This window comes from Lissotriton vulgaris, chromosome 2_1 (assembly GCF_964263255.1).
Source record: "Lissotriton vulgaris chromosome 2_1, aLisVul1.2, whole genome shotgun sequence".
NCBI classification, from domain to species: Eukaryota; Metazoa; Chordata; class Amphibia; order Caudata; family Salamandridae; genus Lissotriton; species Lissotriton vulgaris.
In genome coordinates this window covers 238,964,046-238,991,613 of record NC_141687.1, presented here as the reverse complement: position 1 = coordinate 238,991,613, position 27,568 = coordinate 238,964,046, and the positions used below count along the sequence as shown (strand labels likewise).

The window sequence follows — 27,568 nt, the reverse complement described above, 5'->3', positions numbered from 1 at the left end:
GTGTGGAAATTTTGCTCCACACTCGGGGCATCTTTTGAATGGCATCCTTTCCATGAGGTGTAGGCCTCACTGCGTGTCGATGACCGGAATTGAGCTGATGAAATCGAGTCGATGTTTATCAATATTGAAAGTTGTTTGATGAAGTTTGAAGAAATTGTTTCGCGTCAAAGTACTTGAAAAGTAGATTTCGAACAGAAGCAGAAAAGTTTCATCCGAACCCAGTGGCGAAAAAAACAATCTGAGGATGGAGCCGACGCCCATGCGCACTATCGTCCAAGGGAGGAGTCACCTATCTCGTGACTACAAAGACTTCTTCCAAGACGAAAACAACATGCAATCATCCGAGCCCAACACCAGGTGGCAATCTAATGCACAGTGTAAGATCTGCAGCTCATATGCCTCGAACATAATGTTTACAGAGTTTGGAAACCCTTAGAGCGGTTCCCACTTTGTTCTGTAGAAGTTCTGAAACTTTACATATACGTTGCTAAAATATGCAAAACAATCTATAACAGTCGCATAAAACCTTTAAGTGGTATCTGCCTCAGAAATCCTCATCTTATTTTTGTACTGATGTTTGCATCAATGGTGGAAAAAAATTACAGGTCAAAGAAGAAAACACTGCAACTGATTAGAAATGAATTATTATGGACTGAGGCAATTTATTTCTCAATCACAGTTCAAAAGCATAAAGAAAATTGGTGAAGATGAGTGCACAGCATGGTAGCGGTCCTTTGAACACATCTCAGTCAGTGTTAAAAAGTGGCATCCAAGTGAATTCCGTCTTCAACAACTGAATTTATATAGGAGATTTGTCACAGGAAACCAACTGAAGTCAAATGATTATTAGCGGTTCAGTAATATTTCCATTTTATCGCATTAGGCCTACTAGAAATAGTAACAAGAAGTGCACAAAACCATCCTTTGAAAACATTCTGGAGAAAAAAAAAGCACAGCAAAAGATTTTGTTATTTGATCTATGAAAATGGTTTGATTACTTAACCAATAGGTGAAAACATGCTACACACTCCTGAAATGAGATGATGTGACTAGTATGGTAACTATGCACAGAAAAGTCAAAGAAATTGAAGGCTTTTCTGTGGTAGTTACAATGGGTCATACTTACAGCAACAGAAGCCCACTGCCATGCAAAACAGTGACTGGTTGGCATCTGACCATGTGAGCGACAGCAGCCAATAAGAACAGAAAATAAGAAGCAGAAGACAAAGCACCTCCAATCAATGACAATTCTTGTTTGCAAAACCAGAGCTAATTTATCACACCAACACCAAATTTGAAATAGCCAAATATTGTGCACCCAGACCTGTTCCAATAACTAGGAGAGCCATGCTGAAAATTTCACATTTCTTTAAGAGCAACTCTTTGGGAAATGTTGCATGAATATTAAACTACAAACAGTTGTTTCTTGACTAGAGTAGTTTGTAGTTTGCTATTATTTAACATTCAGAAATCTACCTGCCCCTTAAAATTACACACAAGTACTGTTCACAGTGCTTTTAAAAATGAATTACGCCTACAAAATACCAGGTTTACAAGATATTTTCGCTCAAAACTATTTAAGCTTGCGTTGCCTCTGGGAGTGAATTTCCTTTCTCTATTCTCTAGACTAGAGACTATGAACAAAACCACAGGTATGAAATGGAGACAATACATTTAACAAGAAAATAATTATAGAAAGTTTTACCTGTGTCAACCGATTTGTCGTTGCACTCGTGCCACAACTCTGCATGACATTTTTAAGAGTTTCAGAAAACATACTACGGAGTTCAGCTGAATGACAGTAAACTGCATCAATCTTGGGCCACCAATCCAGAGCGGACTGAAATAACAATGTTCAGAATAGTGAATCAATGATTTTTCTAAATCGTATCAAATAGAATCTCTAAATACATTCTTAGGACTTTTATATAAATAACATAATACAGCCAGTCAAGTCAAGTCAAAACATACTATACAACCCCAACACTTATCAGACAAAAAGTGAAGTATTTCTTCAAGTTTTCCTGCAACTGTCAATTAGCCAGCCACAGCATGGTAACAGACTGTCACAGCGTTGTATATGGCCACCATACTAAATGCAGGCTATGACACATGGGGCACAATTTCAAGCAACAGATAACATATTTCATAAATCCTCCTTTTCTTAAGTATTTCCCATAGCCTAATTTCTCTTCTACTGTCCTCCCGTAGGAGATGGGACAAATCAAGGGCAGTACCAGCAATCTAAATTTTATATGCTGTGAAAACTTTGCAATGTGTTTATTTATCTCAAGTGTGGCTCCATTCCAAAGCCATCCTTTCCATTCAGATATTTGTTTGGGCTGAAGCTCTGATCGGATTTCATTTTGACTGCTTGCTTCCCTTATAAGTTTCCTTTCATTTGTTTAAACAACCAATAAACGTCGTTGATTATATTACCAGGACCGAACCAGTACCCCTTATAGGGTTGGTTAAATAACTATCATTGTTTACTCTACCACAGGCTGCATAATCCCCCTTCAAGTTTCCCAAACTTTAATAGATCCATTATGTACACAAATGGTTCTCTTTTCAGACATACCTTTACTTATAGCAATAAAAATTACATTGATACTATAAGGTATTAAAAGGCAGTGCTTTATACCAACCAGCACAACTTCTTGTTCCTTTAGCCTTACAGCTTTGTTTCATCTGCATTAACATACCTTTCAAATGGAGCCTACACTATCCCACTCTTTTCACGGATTGTCCAAAGTGAATTACATCATTGATGTTACACCAGCTCCAGAACTGAATATGTATTTGTGATCAATCGGCAAAATGGGACCTAGATACTTACAATTATAATGCTGGAACAGATTCATAATGACTGATAAGTAAACTTTTCCCTAACTGTATAACAGTTTTGAAGCTATTCTATATTCATAGGCTGTTCTTTATCATCGTGTTTAGTCGCTAGGATATGAATACCATTGTTACTGAAAAGTAAAGGTTTTCTGCTCGACTGTAGGCATTATCACTCATAATAACATATCAACCCAAACCCAGTAATGCCATGGTCTGTAGCTAGAATTTTCAGATTACTGTGTAAATATACGATCCTCCACTGCATGCCAACATCTCCTTGACTGTATGACTTCATAAAGAATATATTTGTTTGTGATGGTCCATTATGTGCATTTGCCTTAGTTTGTGGTTTCTAGGATTTTGATCTAGTAGCAAGTCGTCTGGGATTATTTTCACCACTGTTAATGCCATCAACAGCCACTAACTTTGTCTTTCCCCTAACAGGTGTGCTTCAACTTGGGAAAAGTACATTTTCTTATTGTTTTATTTTGTAGGACTGTCCACCCTTTGGGGTGGGGCATTGGCCGGCTGTATTGCACCAGACCTGTGCTCTTAGATGCCTGCAGATGAAAATGCATTTATTATTGCTATGAGGCCAAAAATATGGCTCATTCAACACGCTTCTTCCAATTTTAAAACATTATCTTACACCCTTCCTGAATTCATGCTGAAAGAGTATGTTAATCATTCAGGCGTGTGGTGGTGGGCAAAAGTCAGAAACTTAGAAGCAAATATGAAATCGCAACACCAGACCCCTGGCAATCAGAATACAGCCTGTATAAGACATACTTTGTTGCATTTATTCAATGTAATTCTTGCAAACTTGTATAACCACTGTCATTCTCATCGTATGCTGTTTCAATAAACTGCTGCGGTAGGACTTCAATTTCATCCAATATCGGTTTGTCATATTTGCTGACAAATGGGGTAGAATTTGGGATGTCCTACCAGAGTCTACACTTGGTCATGTGAATTTCAAGATCCTAAAGTATTCAAACTGCAGAAGCACAAGTTCACAAGGAGAGGCTGACAGCACTTTAGCCATTGCAGTTGCTTCTCTCTAAAGAATAAAACAGAAATTGGTAGAGATTTTCAATAGACAAAGGCAATGAGGGGGGAAGGTCCACATACTTGCACTGAACCATCAAGGGCAGCTTTGAGAAATGTATCCAGGTGTGCCTTCAAATTTAAGTTCCCAAATTCATACTTCTGTAAAAGGTATGAATGTAGTTAAGTTGAATGAGACCTGTTGAAGAGTCATCTGCAACAACCTCTAGGGAACCAAAATCACACCCTAAAGAAGATGTTGAATGAAAAGATTCCTGCTCATTCTACATTGATTGCAGATGTCTTCTATATTTGAGTAATGTAGATGAGTCTACATTATGATAGCTAGGCAGCAGGTCTCCTTTTTCAAGTGATAGTAATTGGCTAGTCTGTTTTTGTCCAAAGCGGTGTGAGTTAAGAGAAAAGGGTTGTTGCCAGCTCTGTTAAGAGTTTGTGGATCAAAACCAAGCAATAAGCAATACTACTAAAAATTGCTTGTGCAGTAAAGAGGGAACAAAGTGAAAACTGCAAGAATATGCAGAGGGCAGGAAAGGCATTTATGGTGTTTATTTATTTTATTTATTTTGAAAGTTTTATATAGCGCGAACAAGATCTTTGCAGATATCAGAGCGCTTTACATAGAGAGAGTACATGATCCTAGTCAAACAGGTAAGTCAGTAAAGCTAACATCACAAATAGATGTAGAGCAAAAATACAGATAATACAAATAAACAAAGAGGTCGAACAGGGAGAAAGATCTGTGCAGATTCTTTAAGAGTCCGAAGTAGTAGTTCAAGTGTATTTAGCCATAAGGATAGCTTTTACTTCTTTCTTAAATCGTATAGTGGAGGAGATGAGCCTGATTTCAGGAGGGAGTGAGTTCCAGATTCTGGGTGCCATTCCTGAAAAGGAGCGTTTATAAGTTTTTTCTTTCCGAAATCTTCTAGGCTTCAGCAGAAGATTGTTTGTGCCTCTGGTGTTTCTAGAGCCGCCAGAGATTGTCAACTTCTGAGTGAGGTAGCCGGGTGAGTTAAGGTGTACCGCCTTGTGTGTCATGCAAGCAATTTTCAGGTGTATTCTGTCTTCAAAAGGCAGCCAGTTCAGGGATTTCAGGTCAGGGGAAATATGAGAGTGCTTTTTTGACCCCGTGATGAGTCTCGCTGCAGCGTTTAGGGAGACTCTTAGGGGTGCCGTAGTGGTGAGGGGGAGACCGCATAGGGCGATACTGCCATATTCTAATCGAGGGATTGAGGTAATAGAAATTTTTAGGTAGTCAGTGTGACCCCCACTCGCACCCTATCCATGTACCCGTGTCCCATGTATGTCATGTAATTCCCTTCCCGTGTCCGCCATGATAATGCAAATGTATTTCCGTCTAATGTTAGCATGTCAGTTAGTGAGCCCTTCATGTATAAAGTACCAATTCCGCATTAGGGCCCACGTTTCCAATGCATTTACATGGTGAACTTTAAATAACGCGAAGCACACGTTTTCCACGTTTTTCTGGCTCAGTCGAGCCAGACCCTTAATTGAGGCTCCGAGCCTCTTCTGTCTCTGAAAGCTGCAGTTTAGGTATGCATCCCTGACCTCTACCTTACTTCCTGCCCAGCGAGCGGTGCTCGGCCTGGCCTGCCTGCCAAGACAGTATTTTGCCTACAGTTATCTGCTCAGCCTCCGCAAAAACACATTCCAGTCTAGTGAAATAGGTAAACATATTCCGGCTGCAGAGCAAAGGGCCCGGTCTTCCTGTCTCCTTGCAAGTGATTTACCGAACCCGTTACCATGGTAGGCCCATGGCCCCCGCGCATTGCACCAAGACACGTATGCACCCACTAGCATTCAGTATTGAACGGCCTCTGCCCGAGAGACCTTTTACTTCAGACAACACATCCTCCAAACATAAGATACCAGATATGCTATAGGTGCAGGTCGTTCTGACATCCCAGACACCAAGACTCCTCTACTAGTGCTAAAAGTCAAGCCCCCAGCTCTCCCCAGTTACACGTCAATACCACGTCATGCTCAGTTAAAGGTTTCTGCTGACCCTGCAGAATCCCTCTATGCATACACCCACCTATGACACTTCTGTGACGTTTCCAGTACACACCTTCGTGTACGCCCCTGTACACGCCCTCTTTTTACGCCCATGTGTTCTTATCACTCTCTTTTTCACTTGTTACGCCTACTGTATTCATTTCAATTATACTGTTTTACTATATATAATGTGTGATGTTAATAAAATGTTGAATATCCCTTCCTGAACCTTAGTGGTGATGGAACCTGATGTCCAGTGTCTCGAGCCACTTAATTAAAGCCCGTATGACTCAGATATCACGGACTCTGCCTCTCATTTTATTGAGCTATCCTTATTGTCATTTAATGTATAGAAAAATAGTCCCGGTAATTTTATTTACCACAGGATGACTAGTGCTTGTACTGCAGTTTGGAAGTCTTTGGCTGGGAGGAAGGGTTTGAGTTTCCTCAAGGTGTTAATTTGGAAGTTCGCTCCCTTAGTTGCCTTGCTGATATGTTGCTGCATGTTGAGATTGGTGTCAAGTGTTATGCCTAGAGATTTAGCTGAGTCCACGATGGTGGGTTGGACATTGAGTGCGGTAAGGTGTTTAAGCCAAGTTTGAGTGGTAGAGATCTTTGCTGGAGGTGAGATCAGAAGGAACTCTGTTTTCAGAGCATTGAGTTTGAGGTGATTATCGGCAAGCCAGGATTGGGTGCTTCTGATTGTTGAGTTCAGGAGCAAAATGTCTTTGGGGGATTGTAGTTTGAGATAAAGTTGGGTGTCGTCGGCGTACATGTGAAAGAGAACATTTGATACTTGTAGCAACGTGGTGAGAGGTTCCATAACTAGGTTGAACAGAGTCGGGATAGGGAGGAACCTTGGGGGACGCCTAACGATACAGGTATTGGCGAGGACATCATGTTGTTGCTCTTGAATTTCTGCGATCTGTTGTGTAGAAAGGAAGTGAACCATTTGAGAACAGTTCCAGATAAACCCATTCTTGTGTTTAGTAGTTTGAGTAGCTTCTCATGTTTAACGGTGTCGAATGCTGAAGAGAGATCAAGCAGGATGAGGAGGCAGGTGTCGTTTTGGTCTAGGATTTGAAGTGCGTCGTCAATTATATGAGTCATGGCAGTTTCTGTACTGTGCCCAGCTCGGAAGCCTGATTGATGTGGGTTGAGTAGCTCAAACTGATCAATGTGTTTAGTCAATTGTAGTTGTGCACATTTTTCCAGCAGTTTAGCAAGAGTGGGAATATTGGTAATGGGACGATAATTGTTCAAATAAGAGGGGTCGGCTGTAGGTTTTTTAAGTAAGGGTGTGACTTGTCCAACTTTGAGGGAGTCAGGTATGATTCCTTGTTGAAGTGAGCTGTTGATAATTTTAGTCCAGAGTGGGAGAAGCAGAGGGGTAAAGTCTTTTACAGCACCAGCTGGAAGGGGGTCTGTGAGGTGATTGGATGGTTTCAAGGTGCTCAGCAGTTTGCCAATTTCTTCTTCGGAGTAGGTGTCAAAGGATGACCATGTAGCATTGTTTTTTGGTTCAGTGGTTGCCATGCACTGGGGTCTGGAGTAGAGGCTTGCGTCAATAAGGAGATCGCTCTTAATGCTATCAGTTTTTTGGATAAAGAAGGCGGAGAAGTCTTCACAGGAGGGTGCTTCGCGCACCGTGCTAAGTGGTTGGGGTTGCTCCTTGGCTTGTGTTCTGATTGGCTCAAACAGTTTCCCGGACGGTTTTTTGTTTGGTCGAGCTGGAGGCTGAAGAAATCTGATTTTGAGCGTTTAATTTTCCTGAAATAGGCGTTTCTCTTTTTCTTCAGAGTTTGTAGGTGCAGTGCAGAGGGAGCTGATCTCCAAGTGCGCTCTGCCATTCGCATGTCTCGTCTATCCTCATTGAGACTCCCGTCGTACCATGGATTGGAAATTTTGGTGGAGACTCTTTTTAGCTGCATCGGTGCAGCCTCATTAATTATTGAGGTCATAGCGTTGAGATAGTGGTCAGTCAAGGATTGCACGTCCGTCGTGCCGTTAGGTGGGAGTAGGAGTTTGCAGCTGTTAGGAGGCAGAGAGGTTGGGTTGAGTTTTTTCAGGTCTCTTTTCCAGACTTTGAGCTTGGAGGATTGAACCGGGTTAAATTTAACTTTTTCATTGATGAAGAATGTGACAATATGATGATCTGACCAGTCACAGGGTAGGATGGACTCAAGTTTGATATAGTCCTCTTTGGAAATGATAAGGTCGAGGATAGAACCTTTCTCGTGGGTCGGGCTGTTGCAAATTTGGGTGAGGTCATGGGCATTAAGGAAGATTTTAAGGCTATTTACCACCGGGTCATTGAGGTCGTTCCAATGGAGGTTGAAGTCACCAAGGTAAATTTGGGTGAGCTGCCGTCCGGAATTGGTTGAGATCATATCCATGATTTGATGGGAAAAGGTAAGGTTGTCCCTGGGTGGGTGGTAAATGCCGTGCAGAGAGCATATCGGTTTGCCCTCATTGATAATGTTGAGGCAGATGTGGATCGAACATTAAATGGGGATCCACCAGTTTGAGATGCCATTATTGTGATGTTACCCGTATAGCAGAGTTTGGTTATTTGAGCATTTTAGATCTATAGAGTCCACAATAATAACCCAAAATCTGAGCGATACCACAATATGAGAAACATGCTCACATAAGTGTACTCCTCAACCACCACCACTCTCTCACAAACTGTGCAGGCCTAGCCCAACAGAAACTCCGTGGTTGTGCATGTTCTATGTTGATCATGACTGGTAGAGACTAACCTGTCGGTCAGTGACTTACATGTGTTTGGCAAGAGGGGATAGAATTGGGGGAGAGGCGGGAGTGGTCTGGAGACTGAGGTAACCAAGTTTGGTCCTTGGTTGGGAAGTTATGGGATCCCCGCTGGAAGGGCTCCACCAATGATCCTGATCAAACAAATTCTTATGGAAAAAGTGGCACACCAGAGGCAATGATTGTAGATTGATGTGCCTTCGAGATGCTGATCCCTGAAAGGAGGAGGAGACTCTTTTCACATGAACTTTATCCTTTGGGGATTGGGTCATTAGACCAGAATAGCATCCAATGCTACCACCTACTATCTCTAGTGTTGCTGTGAATTGAACACCCTAAACAAAAGACCATCAAAAATACATGTTTTAACTAACGCTTTTTAAAAAAGCAATATTTTACTAAATCATACACAGAGGTACACTGATTTTAAAAGGCGCATAGCAAATTTTATACCTATTTTATATATAAAAGAGACTAATAATATACCAAAATGTGTGGAGCTATGGTTTGTAGGAAGTGTAGAAGGCAACTATTTCTAGAAGCTTTGAATGACCCAGCTCAGTCAAATAAAAGCCACATTTCAGTCACCTTCAAAATGGAACATGGTTGGTCTGCAAACGGGGTGGGTGACAAGTTCCAGATTTTAATCGTCGACACCTCTAATGCACATATTCTTTTCGACACTGGGCCAACTACTGGGGCAAGCATTTTGCAACGAGCATGGGCAATTTGATAAACCTCTCAATTCAATATAAAAATAAAGAAGTCGAACCAGTACGAAGGACCTGTAGTCACATCACTGAATTTTTTGCGATCAGTCTGGCCTCTCCTGACACTTTTGAAGCGGTTGGAACATGGCCTTACATAATCCTAAATAGATATCACTGTAATCCATGCAAAAGAGAATCATTAACCATGTTAGCAGACAACGGCTGCATTTGGAGAGGAGAGGCAAGGATGTAGGATTCATAGTTGGAAATGGAACGGCCTGCATTTTGCCCCTTTTTGAGACCTGAATGTCCAGTATCAATGAAGCAAGAATCTGAGGCTTCAAACAATGGGCATTATTTAAAATTGCCCAGTGAATTAGCTACCATAAACACAGTCTGGTGAACATTTTATCTTTTTTTTTTTTCAAAACCTTTATTGACAAGTTCACAACTATCAGAGTACAGTTTGCATGATTCTAAATTCCTACCGAGCAATCTTTCAACTTCGTATATTCAGAAGAAGTCACAGTATGATATTTACATCAAAAATTATTACTAGATCACTAGTATAAGAGCAAAAAAAGTCCCAATTTTCATCCAGTAAACATGCAGACACCCGAATCTTGAAATACGTCTGGTCCAAGTTTATTCCAAGTTTCAAAATTCAATCCGAATCGTCCTCGATTCAATCATAGAGTCTATTCAATTCCAAAGTTCATTCCAATTATTCAACAAAGTTCAAAGAACATCCTCTGCAGCCAACACGTGTTTCGTTGGGCATTAATCTCATGCCAACCAACTTCCTCAGGGCTGCAAGCCAAATTAATATAACATATAAGCTCATATGAATACATGTATCAATATTATTGGTATAGAAAGATAGATATTATATTATTGTAAAATTCACCACCTAGGTGAGTAGGAAAGCATAGTGCCCTTATTAAGTGACATATATTATCCAAACTAGCTGTATGTGGATCCCGGTGTCAAGTCATAGACAACAGCTTAACAGTCAGGTATTCGCCAAATTCATGACAGTGATACATAAAGAAAATGATATCTTTTTTTACCTAAACAATAAGTCAGTATTCTCCAATCTCAAGATCCTTCCAGCAAAATTGTGCAAAGACTTTACTATATCTAGAAATAACACAGGAAAACTTTTAGTTCTGTCACCACTAAGTGTCCATTATTGGATAAATCATTAAAATCACCTTTAATAAATAAATCAGTAATATTGAGTTGATACCTCTGCACTTCTTACTCCCACGTAGCGTCGCACAGTATTCAGAATAGAAATGATACAGGGAACCATAAATTTTCCTATCACGGTATTGAACAAGTGACTCTTGATAAACGCGGGGGAGACAGAGTACTTAAGCTTAGACGCAGAGAGGCACGTTGGATTATGGCACTTCGGGCTGTGGAAGAAGGGCTGAATATGGATACTGAACTACAGTACTTTTTGGGAGACTAAACATGTAACAGAATAGAAAGAATTTTACTGTATATGATTTGGCTCTCATATGTATTTCAGACACAAATAATCGATAACTGATGTAATGTTAATAGGATACTTCAAGTGCTAATGTCGTTAATCTTTCACCCTTGTCTCTGTTTAAGAATTATTAAATGCGTACACAATACTATCATATTGTTCACTACAGGAATGACACGGGACGCTGGATGTCCTGTCACCACCTAACTAATAAGTTGATAAACCAGCTTATATCAATTATATTTAACTCAATACTCACTAGAAATGAATTATAACTATCATATCTTACTTGAAATACTTAAGACTTATTTCTTACCCTTTGGATGCATTAATATTATGGAATAGATATATGGACAGTGAAACTAAATTTAAACTTCGAGGGAGAAACTCCCCGTAGGAATAGTGCTATGGATATGGATATGGGTTCGTGTTAATTAGAAGTTGTTGAATTCACGAAATTCAAAACCCATTTAAAGATGGCAACGTATTTTATAGGAATAAATATATCGTTTTGACAATGGTGACGGAATACTCCTTTGGGAAATATGCAAAGATTAATAATCATTTACATAATTAGTTTTTATAAATATAAATCAAATAGTTCCGTTGCAACCGAATAAATGGAACGTTTTACAGTATTATAATAAATTAGTTCGAGACGGGTTTGACTGATAATGTAACTCCTGCACGTGTATGGCTATTAATTCTTTTACGTACTACTGCCGAAATACGGTAAAAATTATGAAGGAATAACGTCTGGGGACAGAAATAGATCCTCTGCACGGACCCACTGACCACGCTAAGATGGCGACTGATTAGTAGGTGTTTCTTCTTGTTTTCTTACGTAATAAACTTACGTACTTAAACAAGATGGCGCTCATGATACACGCCGATACTAGGTTACAGGCGGAGATACACGCCGAAACCGGAGCCGGGATAAAGGTAAGATTTGCTCTGCTAAATTTAAACTTAGAGCGCTCTTAAATATCAATAACCAGAGTAGACCCCTGATAGTGTGGTTTTCACTTATAGACCCGAGAGATAAATACGAGAAACATAACGGATAATACGGGAACGGAGACTTAAATTACTACATACCGAGATATAGGTAAGGAGAGATTGAGTTATATACGATAGGAATTTAAGTCATTGTATCTAATAGTGGGAGTCTGATATTTATAATTTCTCTATGATAGATTTGCAGAGGACAATTGCACTGTTATCAATTATTATCTACGTGGGAGTAAGAAGTGCAGAGGTATCAACTCAATATTACTGATTTATTTATTAAAGGTGATTTTAATGATTTATCCAATAATGGACACTTAGTGGTGACAGAACTAAAAGTTTTCCTGTGTTATTTCTAGATATAGTAAAGTCTTTGCACAATTTTGCTGGAAGGATCTTGAGATTGGAGAATACTGACTTATTGTTTAGGTAAAAAAAGATATCATTTTCTTTATGTATCACTGTCATGAATTTGGCGAATACCTGACTGTTAAGCTGTTGTCTATGACTTGACACCGGGATCCACATACAGCTAGTTTGGATAATATATGTCACTTAATAAGGGCACTATGCTTTCCTACTCACCTAGGTGGTGAATTTTACAATAATATAATATCTATCTTTCTATACCAATAATATTGATACATGTATTCATATGAGCTTATATGTTATATTAATTTGGCTTGCAGCCCTGAGGAAGTTGGTTGGCATGAGATTAATGCCCAACGAAACACGTGTTGGCTGCAGAGGATGTTCTTTGAACTTTGTTGAATAATTGGAATGAACTTTGGAATTGAATAGACTCTATGATTGAATCGAGGACGATTCGGATTGAATTTTGAAACTTGGAATAAACTTGGACCAGACGTATTTCAAGATTCGGGTGTCTGCATGTTTACTGGATGAAAATTGGGACTTTTTTTGCTCTTATACTAGTGATCTAGTAATAATTTTTGATGTAAATATCATACTGTGACTTCTTCTGAATATACGAAGTTGAAAGATTGCTCGGTAGGAATTTAGAATCAGTTTATATCTTGGACTAGCCCGGGATACTTAAGGAAGTTTGGTAACCTTCCTTTTCTGCCTAGTAGCAATCACTGACATTACTCTTGAATCTTCACTTAGCCATATTCACTGCTGTGCGCCCCCTATCCTTGTTACCAATTTATTGTTTATAGTGTAATTTTGGGTTGGGCTGCCGCAAGTGGCTAGAAAAGTAAATATGAATCGTGAACAAGAAGCACAAGATTTATTTAACAACTTAAACACAGGCTCATCTGTAAATGTAGCAGTAGCCTCTACAACACCAGCAAGACAGGAAGGGCTTAGAGCCAAATTCGTGAGATTAGAGAAACTTAAGAGAGCAGAATTGAATAAGTGGTGGGATGCGGTGACACTTAAACAATATCTCACCTTAAATCGCATCCCTAGAGGATTAAGATCAACTATTATACCAACTTATGAGGACTTAGAGCCAGATTTATTGGATAAATGGGAGCATGAGCTAACATCCAGTTCAAGTAATCTAATAAGGATACTAATTGATAATGCCGAACGTAAGATAGGAAAACTTTTGACTGAAATTAAAACATGTGAAGATGAAATTAAACAATTAAACTTACCAGAAGCTACTATGAAAAACTATGACATGTTGGATGAAATCTTGGCTAATCTTCAGTCAGATATAAAAAGAAGAAAAGCGCGTAAATTAAAAAGGGATGAACAAGATTATACAGCTGGAAGGGTATTTACATTTGCGCGTAAATTTGATTATCTTTTTCAACAGGGTCAAGGAAATAGGAGGAATGTTACCCCAATGAGTTCAGCAGTAAATACTTCATCTAGCAGCATATCTACAGATGGAGGTACTTCGGGAGCTCCTGTTGCCCCAAGTGGAGACACCACAAATAATTTTTTAGTGGAAGTACAGAGGTTCAAAAGAGGAACTCGAGATACAGGAGGGAGATTTGGGAATGTACAAACAGAAAGACAAGGAGAGGGAGCCGCGGCAAACGCAGGAGAAGCGGTCCCAGGGATGAGGGAGAGACTAAGGTCATGGAGGAAATGAGTACTGGAACAAAAGAGATAGAAGTGATCAACCTTTCATCTATAGAATTGTCTGTTGGTATGATCAGAGTACTTAAGAAGGGTCTTGGGTATTGTCCAAGTAAAAGTATAGACTGGTATGTGACAAAAATTGATTTGTACAAGTTTGTACGTTTGTTGAAACTAAAAAATTTTTTTTCTTTGAAAGATAATACAAGTGTGAAAACTACTAATAAACCTATTTTGACTGATATTACTATCCAGGACCTTTATGATACACAACTTTTATTATCTTTAACAGAATCAGAGGATGACCCTGTTACTTTGAACTCTCTCTTATGTGATTTAGAGATTAACCCAAGTTTAACATCTGGTAGTGGACTAAAAGATAAATCCAAGTGGACTCCTCAACTCTCTACGGGTAATGTTATCGATGCATTTTATAAATCAGTCACTTTGGAGATAGATAACATGATCAAGAAAGAAAGACAATCTAAGAGGAAATTTCCAGACAATTTAAAAATAGATGAAAGGGAGGCACTCCGTCAATTGACTGATCACCCAGACCTAATAATACGAAGAGCTGATAAGGGTGGCAACATTGTTGTGATGAATCGTACAGACTACAATAATGAGGTCTTATCTCAGCTTGGTAATGATAAATATTATGAGAAGGTAATCACTAATCCACTAGAGTTGATCAAAAGCACAATTAATACTAAACTTAAAGAGTGGTATGATAAATGCCTTTTGGATCATGATGAATTTTTGTATCTTAAAATACAATCACCAAAGGCCCCATGTATGTATTGTTTACCTAAAATACATAAGGATAAGAACAAACCACCAGGCAGACCGATAATTTCGGGTATTGGGGGACCAACAGAGAAGCTATCCCAATTTGTGGACTCTTACTTAAGACCGTTCGTACGCAATTTGCCATCCCATATTGAGGACACTAAACATGTACTAAATATAATGAATGACATAGTATGGGATGAAGGTATGATCCTAGTAACTTTAGATGTAGTATCCTTATACTCAAATATTGAACATAACAAAGGTATCGCAGCAATAGAGAGTTTTCTGAACAACAGGCCAGCTGAGTATTTGGATCACACATCTATGTTATTACAAATGACAAGAATGGTCTTGGAGAATAATTACTTCCTCTTTGAATCTACTTGGTACAAACAGAAGACCGGAACTGCGATGGGTTCCAAGTTTGCTCCGTCCTTCGCGAACCTCTTTATGGGGAGATTGGAGGCGGAGTGGATTTGGGGCCCTAGGGGCAGTCGATGGATAGACCATATATACTACTGGGGAAGGTTCATTGACGACTGTTTGTTAATTTGGAGAGGTACTACTGAAGAATTAGAGTTATTTTTTGCTTATCTTAATACCAACGACCTTAATATGTCGTTCACAACACATTATGATAAAAAGAATTTGACTTTCCTAGATATAGAATTATTTGTAGATGAGGACAAACTATCTAGTCGCATGTTTCGTAAAGAAACAAGCTGCAATGCACTTTTACGAGCGGATAGTTGCCACCCCAAGAGCCAAATCAACTCAATCCCCTATGGAGAAATGATTAGAGCAAGAAGAAACTGCTCCAAAGACATAGATTTTGATGTAAATGTCAAGGATATGAAGATAAGGTTTAAAAATAGAGGCTATGCTAGTAATATTGTTAATAAAGCAGTTAACAGAGTGCAGAAGCTTAAACGAGATGTGACATTGAAATCAAAAGACAAGAATGATACTGGAGAAAATAAACAAACTATTAGAATGATTACAAACTTTGGTGTTGGAAGCAACAAAATCTTCAGTATTATGAGGAAATATTGGCATATCTTGTATACTGATAAAGATTTGAAACCTTATCTGACAGAGAAACCTAGTATTACCTTCAGAAAAGGAACGACTATTGCAAATATTGTAAGCCCTAGCTACCCAAAACCGATTACATACGTGGATCAGAGTGAATGGTTACGTGCCCGCCCAAAAGGTTTTCATTACTGTGGCAAGTGCAGTTCATGTTGGTGGGCTAGGAGAAAAGTTGTAACATTTGAGTATAATGACACAGGTACCCACCACATAGACTCTTTCATTAACTGTGAATCTACCTTTGTGATTTATGTTATTGCCTGCCTTTGCGGCAAGATTTATGTGGGAAGTACAGTCAGGAGGCTTAAAGATCGCATGGTGGAACACTATCGGGCACTAAAGAATGGAGACACTAGGTACCCCATAGCGTCGCACAGTATTCAGAATAGAAATGATACAGGGAACCATAAATTTTCCTATCACGGTATTGAACAAGTGACTCTTGATAAACGCGGGGGAGACAGAGTACTTAAGCTTAGACGCAGAGAGGCACGTTGGATTATGGCACTTCGGGCTGTGGAAGAAGGGCTGAATATGGATACTGAACTACAGTACTTTTTGGGAGACTAAACATGTAACAGAATAGAAAGAATTTTACTGTATATGATTTGGCTCTCATATGTATTTCAGACACAAATAATCGATAACTGATGTAATGTTAATAGGATACTTCAAGTGCTAATGTCGTTAATCTTTCACCCTTGTCTCTGTTTAAGAATTATTAAATGCGTACACAATACTATCATATTGTTCACTACAGGAATGACACGGGACGCTGGATGTCCTGTCACCACCTAACTAATAAGTTGATAAACCAGCTTATATCAATTATATTTAACTCAATACTCACTAGAAATGAATTATAACTATCATATCTTACTTGAAATACTTAAGACTTATTTCTTACCCTTTGGATGCATTAATATTATGGAATAGATATATGGACAGTGAAACTAAATTTAAACTTCGAGGGAGAAACTCCCCGTAGGAATAGTGCTATGGATATGGATATGGGTTCGTGTTAATTAGAAGTTGTTGAATTCACGAAATTCAAAACCCATTTAAAGATGGCAACGTATTTTATAGGAATAAATATATCGTTTTGACAATGGTGACGGAATACTCCTTTGGGAAATATGCAAAGATTAATAATCATTTACATAATTAGTTTTTATAAATATAAATCAAATAGTTCCGTTGCAACCGAATAAATGGAACGTTTTACAGTATTATAATAAATTAGTTCGAGACGGGTTTGACTGATAATGTAACTCCTGCACGTGTATGGCTATTAATTCTTTTACGTACTACTGCCGAAATACGGTAAAAATTATGAAGGAATAACGTCTGGGGACAGAAATAGATCCTCTGCACGGACCCACTGACCACGCTAAGATGGCGACTGATTAGTAGGTGTTTCTTCTTGTTTTCTTACGTAATAAACTTACGTACTTAAACAAGATGGCGCTCATGATACACGCCGATACTAGGTTACAGGCGGAGATACACGCCGAAACCGGAGCCGGGATAAAGGTAAGATTTGCTCTGCTAAATTTAAACTTAGAGCGCTCTTAAATATCAATAACCAGAGTAGACCCCTGATAGTGTGGTTTTCACTTATAGACCCGAGAGATAAATACGAGAAACATAACGGATAATACGGGAACGGAGACTTAAATTACTACATACCGAGATATAGGTAAGGAGAGATTGAGTTATATACAATAGGAATTTAAGTCATTGTATCTAATAGTGGGAGTCTGATATTTATAATTTCTCTATGATAGATTTGCAGAGGACAATTGCACTGTTATCAATTATTATCTACGTGGGAGTAAGAAGTGCAGAGGTATCAACTCAATATTACTGATTTATTTATTAAAGGTGATTTTAATGATTTATCCAATAATGGACACTTAGTGGTGACAGAACTAAAAGTTTTCCTGTGTTATTTCTAGATATAGTAAAGTCTTTGCACAATTTTGCTGGAAGGATCTTGAGATTGGAGAATACTGACTTATTGTTTAGGTAAAAAAAGATATCATTTTCTTTATGTATCACTGTCATGAATTTGGCGAATACCTGACTGTTAAGCTGTTGTCTATGACTTGACACCGGGATCCACATACAGCTAGTTTGGATAATATATGTCACTTAATAAGGGCACTATGCTTTCCTACTCACCTAGGTGGTGAATTTTACAATAATATAATATCTATCTTTCTATACCAATAATATTGATACATGTATTCATATGAGCTTATATGTTATATTAATTTGGCTTGCAGCCCTGAGGAAGTTGGTTGGCATGAGATTAATGCCCAACGAAACACGTGTTGGCTGCAGAGGATGTTCTTTGAACTTTGTTGAATAATTGGAATGAACTTTGGAATTGAATAGACTCTATGATTGAATCGAGGACGATTCGGATTGAATTTTGAAACTTGGAATAAACTTGGACCAGACGTATTTCAAGATTCGGGTGTCTGCATGTTTACTGGATGAAAATTGGGACTTTTTTTGCTCTTATACTAGTGATCTAGTAATAATTTTTGATGTAAATATCATACTGTGACTTCTTCTGAATATACGAAGTTGAAAGATTGCTCGGTAGGAATTTAGAATCAGTTTATATCTTGGACTAGCCCGGGATACTTAAGGAAGTTTGGTAACCTTCCTTTTCTGCCTAGTAGCAATCACTGACATTACTCTTGAATCTTCACTTAGCCATATTCACTGCTGTGCGCCCCCTATCCTTGTTACCAATTTATTGTTTATAGAGTACAGTTTGCATCAGATCAGATCGACATACACAGTGAATTCCGAGTCCATTGTCGCATTTGTAAAGACATTCCCCAAATGCAGCAAACAAAGACCTAGTACTATTGTTGTAACAAAAGGTACATGAATATCGTCTTACATGAGGTGGTGTAAGCACCACGGCTATGAGGATGGCAGGTGCAGAGAACAGGGGGGGGCAGAGGGATATAGGAAGCCATTACTGACCAGCAGAGGCAGGTGGGGTGCTGGCGGGGAGCACGGGAGAGGCTGCATGGTTCGAGGGACTTCGGGAACGGAGATATGTCACCAAGGGATCCAAAATGTCTATTGGGCAAGACCTCGCAGGCAGCAAGTCCCAGAATTCTGAAAGCAAGGTCTGACATCTCGAGGCGTCCTCAAGCCAATGAGCAAATTTTGGCGCTGGCCTGCGACCCCAGCACATGGCCACCCTACGCCTAGCCAACACATGCAGCATTGCGATCAAGCGGCGGGAAGCATCCGGGCATAACTTTACAAAGCCTAGTAGACAGAGCGGAGGGTCGGGCTGCACCGTGGCAGAGGTAATCTAGGAGATAGCGGCACATACTTCCCGCCACAAGTCTGACACCTTGGGGCATAGCCATGCTAGATAGGCAAAATCCGCAGAGGGGGCAGGGCAGCAACCATCACTGGGTATGAGTCCCAGTTTGTGAAGCTGGGAAGGAGTGCGATATAGCCTATGTATTAAGCTTGCTTAATCTCCACAACGGCCCCCCCGCGGCGGGATGCCTGGCTTTCACCTTGGGGATGCCCTGTAGTGGCTATCTCACAGGGAAAAGCCAGGACGGGTTCCCAAGGCAAGCGCGGAGATACCCCTTCGGGGGTCGATTCAGGCGCTATATAAGAAACATAATAATAATAATGTAGATACTTGAAATGAAGGAGACGGAGCCGGTAGTTAGGTGACAGTTTCTTCGTCTGATTGCTGCAGTAAAGCCAGTCGGCCTGGGCGATGTTCATGCCCAGGTCCACGCCACACGCGCCTGATCAGTGGAGATGGAAGTGGACGCCAACGTGAGGGCATATACTTTAGTTACAAATTAGGGTGGTGTCGGGGATGTGTATATGAAATCATGGGCTGGCATTGTGGGCGGAGTCTGGGGGAACGTAGGATGAATCTCCCAGCAAATAGCTCGTAGCTGATAAAACAAGAGAGTGTTCAGAGGACCAGAAGAGGCGGGGAGAGCATAGAATGTGTTGCCAGGGTATAAATCTGCCAATGTCGACAGGCCCAGACATGATGCATGTTTGGACATGCCGGAAGGCTGGAGAGGGGGAAAGGCAGGATGACGCACGATCGCCATGGCATTTGCCGACAACAATGAAATATTGGAAACGCAGCGCAGACCCGACCAGGCCCACCGCAATGTTTCAACCTTGCCCACCTCAGTCCGCGGACGACACGCCGGGGCAAAAAGGGCTGTGTTCAGCAGCCAGGGGGATGCAATATCAGTTTCCACAGCCACGTGTGGTTGATAAGGGGAGGGGTGAATCCAAATGTGCGGAAAGCTGGCTGAGCGCATGAGGCGTAAAGCCTGAAATTAGGAGCTCCCATGCCCCCTGCCGACATAGGGAGAGTAAGGATGTCATACGCGACTCTGGGTTGTTTACCCGCCCAGACTGAAGAAATGATCAAGGAACGGAGTTTGCAAAAGAAATGAGCAGTAAGGAGTATCGGAATGTTAAAAAAAAGGTAGAGGAATTTCGGCAAAATCAACATATTAGCAATGGCGATGCGGCCGGCCAGAGACAATGGAAGCAGACTCCAATTGGACTTTTGGATTCCAGCCAATTCACCACACACCCGAAGTTAGATCTCCAGAGGTCATCAAGGTCCCTACTCAACCAGATACCCAGGTAAGAGATGGGGCCAGAGGCCGCTATAAAGGGGAAATCTGGCGTAAATGGTCTGGTAGCATTCGTAAGGGGGAATAACAGACTTACTCCAGTTGACCTGAATGCCCGACATTCAACCAAAGCGTATTATCGCACGTACAAGACGGCTAAGATTGTCCTGGGGGTGGCGAACGTACAAAGTGATGTTGTCTTCATACATAGAAACCAGGAGGGAACGGGCCGACAGACCTATACCCGTATGGGTGTGATGTTGCAGGAATCTAGCAGCAAGGGGCTCCATTGCAATGGCGAAGAGCATAGGTGACAGAGGGCATCCCTGCAGTGTGCCACTGTTAAAAAGTAATCGACAAGCATGAACATCACCGGCGCCATCTTGCCTAACAAGAAGCCACTGTCCACACGTAAACGGCATCCATTTTAGATGACGCGGCCATCTTGCACTTTGCAAGATACCTATGATTAACCCTGACCCTGAAACCCTCCCCGGTGCCCTGATTCAGCGTGACCAAATGCACTAAGATCGTAAAACCTTGTCAGCCTGACAAAGCCCGGGAGCCACTTCCCACCCTAAAACACATTTGTCCTTTCATCCTCTACACATGAGCCGGGCCTTCTGATAACCCCCAACTGCACCTGGCCATTTGATCCGGTCCCAGGCTGTAAACCAAGCCCTGTGAACGTACTTTATTGCCCCCACACAGCAGGACTTGTTACACGAACAGAAGTGCTTGATCTCATCACTTGCACAACCTTTAGATCTGACCGATCCCACGCACTTTTATGTCCTATTGGAATGTCTAGCTGCAAGATGGCAATCATCTCTTAGATTTGGGAGGGGGAACGGCAGCTGGTGGGTCTGTGTGGGAACCACACCACGTCCAATACAGATGGGCTCCGTTATCTGCCTATTGATCCGGAGACGAGGGAAAGGGTGGGTGTAGAGAAGAGATACCTTTCGTATAAACATAGTGCTGCAGCCAATGCGGAGTAAAATAAAAAATAAAAAGGGCCATTCGAGCGTGTCGAACACCTTAGTGGCATCTAGAAGAGCGGCCACTGCGGGGAGGCTGGGGTTGGTCTGGTGAAGGACCAAAAATATGGTCCAGAGATTATGCGAGGTGGCCCGTCCAGGAATAAAACCAGACTGGTCAGGGAGGGCATTTGTAGGCATGAGTAAAAGAAGGCGAGAGGCGATTAATTTAGCTAAGATTTTATTGTTAATCTTTATAAGAGAGGGCGAGATAAGAATCGCGACAGTCGGCTGGCTTATAGGGCTTAAGTAACAACGTTATCATCGCCTCACGGAGGGACTGTACATAGCTAAATGTGGTTCTAACAACGATGCATACGTTTTATAAAAAGAGGCAGGAAGGCCATCCAGACAGGGAGCCTTGTCCCCAGGCAAACTTCTGATGGCAGCAAGTATCTCCTCCCTAGTGAAGGGCTCATCCAAGAATTTCCAATAGTAATCTTCCAGCCATACCAACGCAATAGTCTCGAAGTATTGTTCAAAGGTCTCACGAGAGATGGGGGGGGTGTGGGGGGGAGGGGACTGAGCAGTATATAGCTGAGAGTAGAAATCCATGAAACAACTCTAAATTTCTTCCGGAAAGGTGGTTCTGGCGGGGCCCCCCATCGCTGAGAGCTGTAATATACGACGCAGCACGTGGAGGGCGTAGGTGGTTGGCTACGGTCTTTCCAAGCCGATCGCCCTCCCCAAAGCAGCGAGCTCGGGCCTCTCTGCCCAAAAAGGCAAGCTCTCTCTCAGACTTCTCAGAAAAGTCAGTGTGCTTTTGCCTTAGACGCGCGAGGGTCTCAGGACTGGGATGTGCTGCCTGGGAAGCATCCAAATCCCTAATCTCAGTTACCAACTTAGCCAGAGGGGAACGAATAGAACGGAGGACGCCGGCCTGTTTTGAAATGCACTCGCCTCGTATTACTGTTTTAAAGCCTTCCCAAAGAATGGAAGCAGATTCTACAGAGCCCACATGTAGATCAAAATAATTGATGATTGCTGTTTGAATTTCGTCGCAGAATACTGAGCCATGAAGCGCGTTCGGAGGGAATCACCATGTGAACGCTCAATGTGGGGAGGCAGGGAGGCGAAGGCTAATTTGGACTGGTGCATGGTCCGAAAAGGTGCGCGCTTTATGTGTTGCAGTGGTGAGCCAAGTGAGGACGTCCGGGGAAGCAAGCCATAGACCAATATGTCACCAGCATCCCCAAGCCCCCGTGACGCAAGTGCCATCCCGGGCATCAGGCCACAAATAACACCAGGCATCCGAAACAAGTTGTCAGTGAGTATGGACTGAAGTGATGCGGTGGTTCGCAGATGTGAAGAGCGAGGACCAGAGCAGTCCAGTGCAGCTAACAATGTAACATTAAAATTTCCACCCCCAGAGAACCGTCGCCATGCCAAAGGAAGAAATAAGATGCCATACGTGGTTGAAGTCGGGATCGTCCGAATTGGGGCCGTATACTGCGGCAATCATCATAGGCTGAGACAGCATGGAGCCATGCAGAATGACATATCTACCATCGAGATCCGTGAGCGCCTGGGAAGTCTGCCAGGGGAGACCCCTACATATCAGGATGGAGACCCCCCCCCCCCCTTGCGTAAGAGGAAAAGAATGAGGAGTGCGATTCTCCCCAGTGGCGTGACTGGAGTCTGGAGGCAGACCCTGGCAATAGGTGCATCTCCTGCAAGAGACATATGTCCACCCTGTGTCGCTGCAAGTGAGAATGAATGAGCCTGGCTTTTCAGTGACCACGTATATTCCAGGTCCAACAAACGGTGTCAGACATGTTGTATTATACCCAAGTGGAATGTGGCATAGTGCAAATTGGAAAGTCTACATGTAGTCCTAGATGACATGCAGGAGTGCGGTATACTCACCAGAAGAGATGCAAAGAAACCGCCCTCTGTGGATGGTATGGTAAACTGGGAGCATGACGCTTGGGCAGGACGAGCATTAGAGGAGGCTCCCCGTGTGCAGAGACCAGGTGTGCAACCCACACCAGAGGGAGGGGATAGGAGCTGTACAGTTTGGAAAGGGGACGATGTCGTACATGTAATAGCTGCAGAGAAGGACAAGCAGCACAGTGCTATGACGCAATCTAACCTTAAAGAACCAATAAGGAGCAATAGAAAGTTAACATCCCATAACCCCACCACCCAGCATACCCCCCCTTGAGCACAGTTCAAAAACCAACCCAGCTATCCCACCCCGACAAAACCGACAGTAGCAACAAGATGACACCGAACCGGACACCCACCTCCAGCCCCAAAACAGACCCCGGAAAACCCTCCACCCCCACACCAAACCCCCAATCAAGCTGAGAGACCTCCCCTTCCCACCACAGGAACCCACAACTTGGAGGAGGGAAAACCATTTGAAGATTGGGAATTATCCCAGAAGAATGGTTCGGCGGACACCCCTTCAGTAAAGCAGGGTGGCCAAGCAACCGGAGCTTCAGACAACGTTCAGCGAGTAATAACCCCAAGCATTACAACCAGTCAATCATTGTCACTAAGACTATCAGCATCCACCGGCTGACAGCTGGATGGTGAGGAGCGTGATGATTTGTCGAGTTTCTTTGCAAAGGCGAGGGCATCCCTGGGATCAGGGAATACTAGTGTTTTAGCACCCTGTCGAACTCTCAATTTGCTGGGTACTCCAAAGAGTAAGATACCTCGTGTTTTTTCAAAATTCGCTTTGAAGGAAGGAATGAAGGAATTTGAGTCTGGCGGCCTGTACAGTGAGAGTATGGTCCGGAAAGAACGAGATCAAATTTCCTTGATGGTTTATTTTGCCCATGTCCGGCATCGCGCAAAGGATAACATCCCGACCTCGTAAATTAATACATTTTGAGATGATAGGAAGAGGAGGTAATCCGGGGCCGGGGCGTGGACCAAGGGAGCGGTGTGCTCGTTCGACAATGAAGGCTGTGGAGAATACATCACCCAAGAGTTCCTTGACAAGTTGTTCCACATAGTCTTCCATGCAGGCTATGTTGGTGGATTCTGGGACACCAATTATGCAGAGGTTACTTCGACAGGAGTGCGCCTCCAAGTCCTCATTTTACTCGCAAATCAAAGCAAGGATTTTGTCCATCTGTAGTAGTTTCTGCTGGGCCTGAGTGGCCGCATCCTCCGTGTCCGAGACTCTGGACTCAACATGGAGGAGGAGATTATCGTGGGAGTCAACGCAAGCCTTCACAGAGTCCAGTCGGGCAGAGAGCTGATCCAGTTGGGTCGCTATTCCTGTAACTGTCGATTTGACATCTAAAATGATCATTTTTAGGTCGTCGCGAGTTGGAGGCAAGTCCATGGTGGCAGCGGGGTCACCACTGTCCGAGCTGGTGCCGTCTTGGCGAGTTGACCTGCGTTGATCAAATGTGATTTTGGGATGTTTTGGATCGGACCTTCCCATTGCAAAGAAATCCCATAGCAGGCGCTGCCAAGAAGTAGGGGAGCAACAGAGCACCCCGGACAAGCAGATAAGTGCCAGGAAAAACCACAAATGCAAAAACTGCTGATGGACAAAATGCAGAACAATGTCATACATTCACCCCAGTACAGAGATCTGGGCCTAAATCAATCGTTTATTTGCCCACCAGGCCATTCCAGTTTGAACCCAGCCTTATGCAAATCAGTCTTGACCAGGTGCCCCATGGAAACAGTCCAGCCCGAACTGGTCCATGGAAGACATGGCTTGCCAGTTCGGGCTGGACTATTCCCAGGAGGCACAGGTTCAGACTGATTTGTATATGGCCATGTCTGAACTGGGGTGGTCGAGTGAGCTAAAGAATGAGGATGGATTAAACCCAGATCAGTTGACTGGGGGTGAATTTTGGATTTGCTCAAACACTCCGTCCATCATCCCCTTTGGTATCGCTTTGTTCGCCCTGAGTTCTCAGGGTATGCCCAGACATGGGTCCCTTGCTCACTCTGTCACTGGATTCAAGATAGCCTGGCTGATGAGGGTTATGAACCCGAAACCGGTCCCAGGATGCTTGTTTCCAGTCCAGGGAAGACATGGCTTGGCAGTTCAGGCTGGACTGTTCCCATGAGGCACAGGGTCAGACTGATTTGCATATGGCCATGTCTGAACTGGGGTGGTGGAGTGAGCTAAAGAATGATGATGGATTAAACCCAGATCAGTTGACTGGGGTTGAGTGTTTGATTTGCTCAAACGCTCCATCCATCATCCCCTTTGGTATCGCTAGGAAAAACCACAAGGCCGCCTGCAATTATTCCCAGCGACAGTAGCAGAGGGCACACAGTTGGAAGGGATCGCCGGGAGAGGCTCCGCCTGAGCGACCCCAAGGCAAGCAATGTTCAGAGAAGAAGGCAAATGTGTAGGCAGAGGGAATATTGGAAAGGCCCGCAGGATACTGAAGAGGGGGCTCAGTCAACCAGCCCGAGGGGGCAGGGGGCACAAAGTAGAGCACCACCACACACTGCCAAAATAGGAGAACTTTCCCCCGAGGAGGACCATGATGGAGAGCCACCACCCCAAAACTGCTAGGCCAAATCCAGCTCTGCAGCTGGTGTCTGGTGAAGCAGGATCGGGAGGTCTATTGATGGTGGCTGTGCTACTGTACTGAAGCATTGAGGTTACTGGCGAGGAGGCAGACCAACTGGTAGCGCTGGCGTAGCGGGCCCGGTACGGCCAACAGCAGGGGCAATACAGACTTCCCAGAGCCAATGGTGAGGAGGGCGAGAACTCCCCGCTTCTAGCGGTAGCAGCAGACATGGCGGAGGAGGAAGGACCGGCCACAGAATGCACACAGCCCGTGTGTTGTGACAGTGACTGGTGTGAATTAATAGCTATGCTGCTCTGTTGAAGACTTTTTTTCTGCTTCAGCCTTCTTTAATTAGTGAGCCACAGAGCAGGTCTGGCGTGTAGCACAGGCAGGTCGTGGGGAAAATTAAGAGGCCTCAGTAAGGCCAGGCACCGGATGGCTTGTGCACCGGGGGCCGCGGTGCTGCGATCCACTGGGAGAGGCCGCATTGATCCAGCGGTCCGGGGATCAACGCATCGCACCGCTTCCAGGCAATAGGGAACGCACACCAGCCCTGGGCAGCCGCGACGAGGAAGCGCGGGGCGCACTGCTCGCGTTAGCGAGAGCAGGCGGAGGCCGCAGCAGTTGGGAACGGTGGTAGAAAATGGCGCAGGTGCTCCCTAGGGCCAGGCAGTCCAGCGCTAACCGACAAGGAAGCGCGGGGGCGCACCGCTCGCGTTAGCGAGAGCAGGCGGAGGCCGCAGCAGTCGGGAACGGTGGTAGAAAATGGCGCAGGTGCTCCCTAGGGCCGGGCAGTCCAGCGCTAACGCCCCCAGCCCCGCCGTGGAAAGCCCATGTGGCAATAGACACTCACCGGGAGTCAGCAGGCGCCTCCAGCATCCCTCCGGCCGCATATAGTCCCAGGGTGCCCCGCTAGCAGCAGAATCAGAGCGGCCAGGCTCCCGCAGGCCCACAGGGTGGACCAGCTCTGTGGCCAGACAGCAACCGGGCAGCTCCGGAAGACTAAAAACACTCCAAACAGTGCCACAGGATAGGAGAAGTCAGGGGACACCGGTTGTGGCTGATGTGAAAGCTGTTGTCTGCAGGATGATTGAGGATCTTGTGCTTGGCCGGCAGAGCCCACTTAGAGTGCGGCCATCTTGCAGCTGGCCAAGCCACGCCCCCCCAGTCTGGTCAACATGATTTCCACAAATTAAGTCTTCAATCTTTTTTGCAATTCAACTTCAAGAAGTTGGAACTGGGTCAAATTGTAACTGCCACACAACAGGACTTCAGTGCATGTACCCTGGCAGTATCGAAAGAGTTAATAATTTACTGAATCTGTGTATCATTAGCACAATTCACCCATAATCTAAGATTACTTCAAGCTAATGACCTTCATAGATAGTAAATAGTGACGGATTAACAGAGGTCTCCAAGGGACACAACATGCCAATCTGTGGGGGATTGAGCTGCAAGAAGTGACTACCTGCTATGTCCTGTCCCACCATGATTCAAATAAGTC

At 43.1% G+C, this 27,568-nt stretch overlaps 1 protein-coding gene across 6 annotated transcripts in view; it reads right to left on the bottom strand.

Annotated features, from left to right (window-relative positions):
- Positions 1–27,568, bottom strand: part of NF1 (neurofibromin 1) — a 2,008,692-nt gene that overhangs the window by 1,452,023 nt on the left and 529,101 nt on the right. For all 6 annotated transcript variants that reach the window (XM_086954827.1, XM_086954826.1, XM_086954830.1 and 3 more), the window contains exon 12: positions 1,706–1,840. In XM_086954827.1, the coding sequence (XP_086810953.1) occupies positions 1,706–1,840 (135 nt within the window). The remainder of the gene's footprint in view (positions 1–1,705; positions 1,841–27,568) is intronic.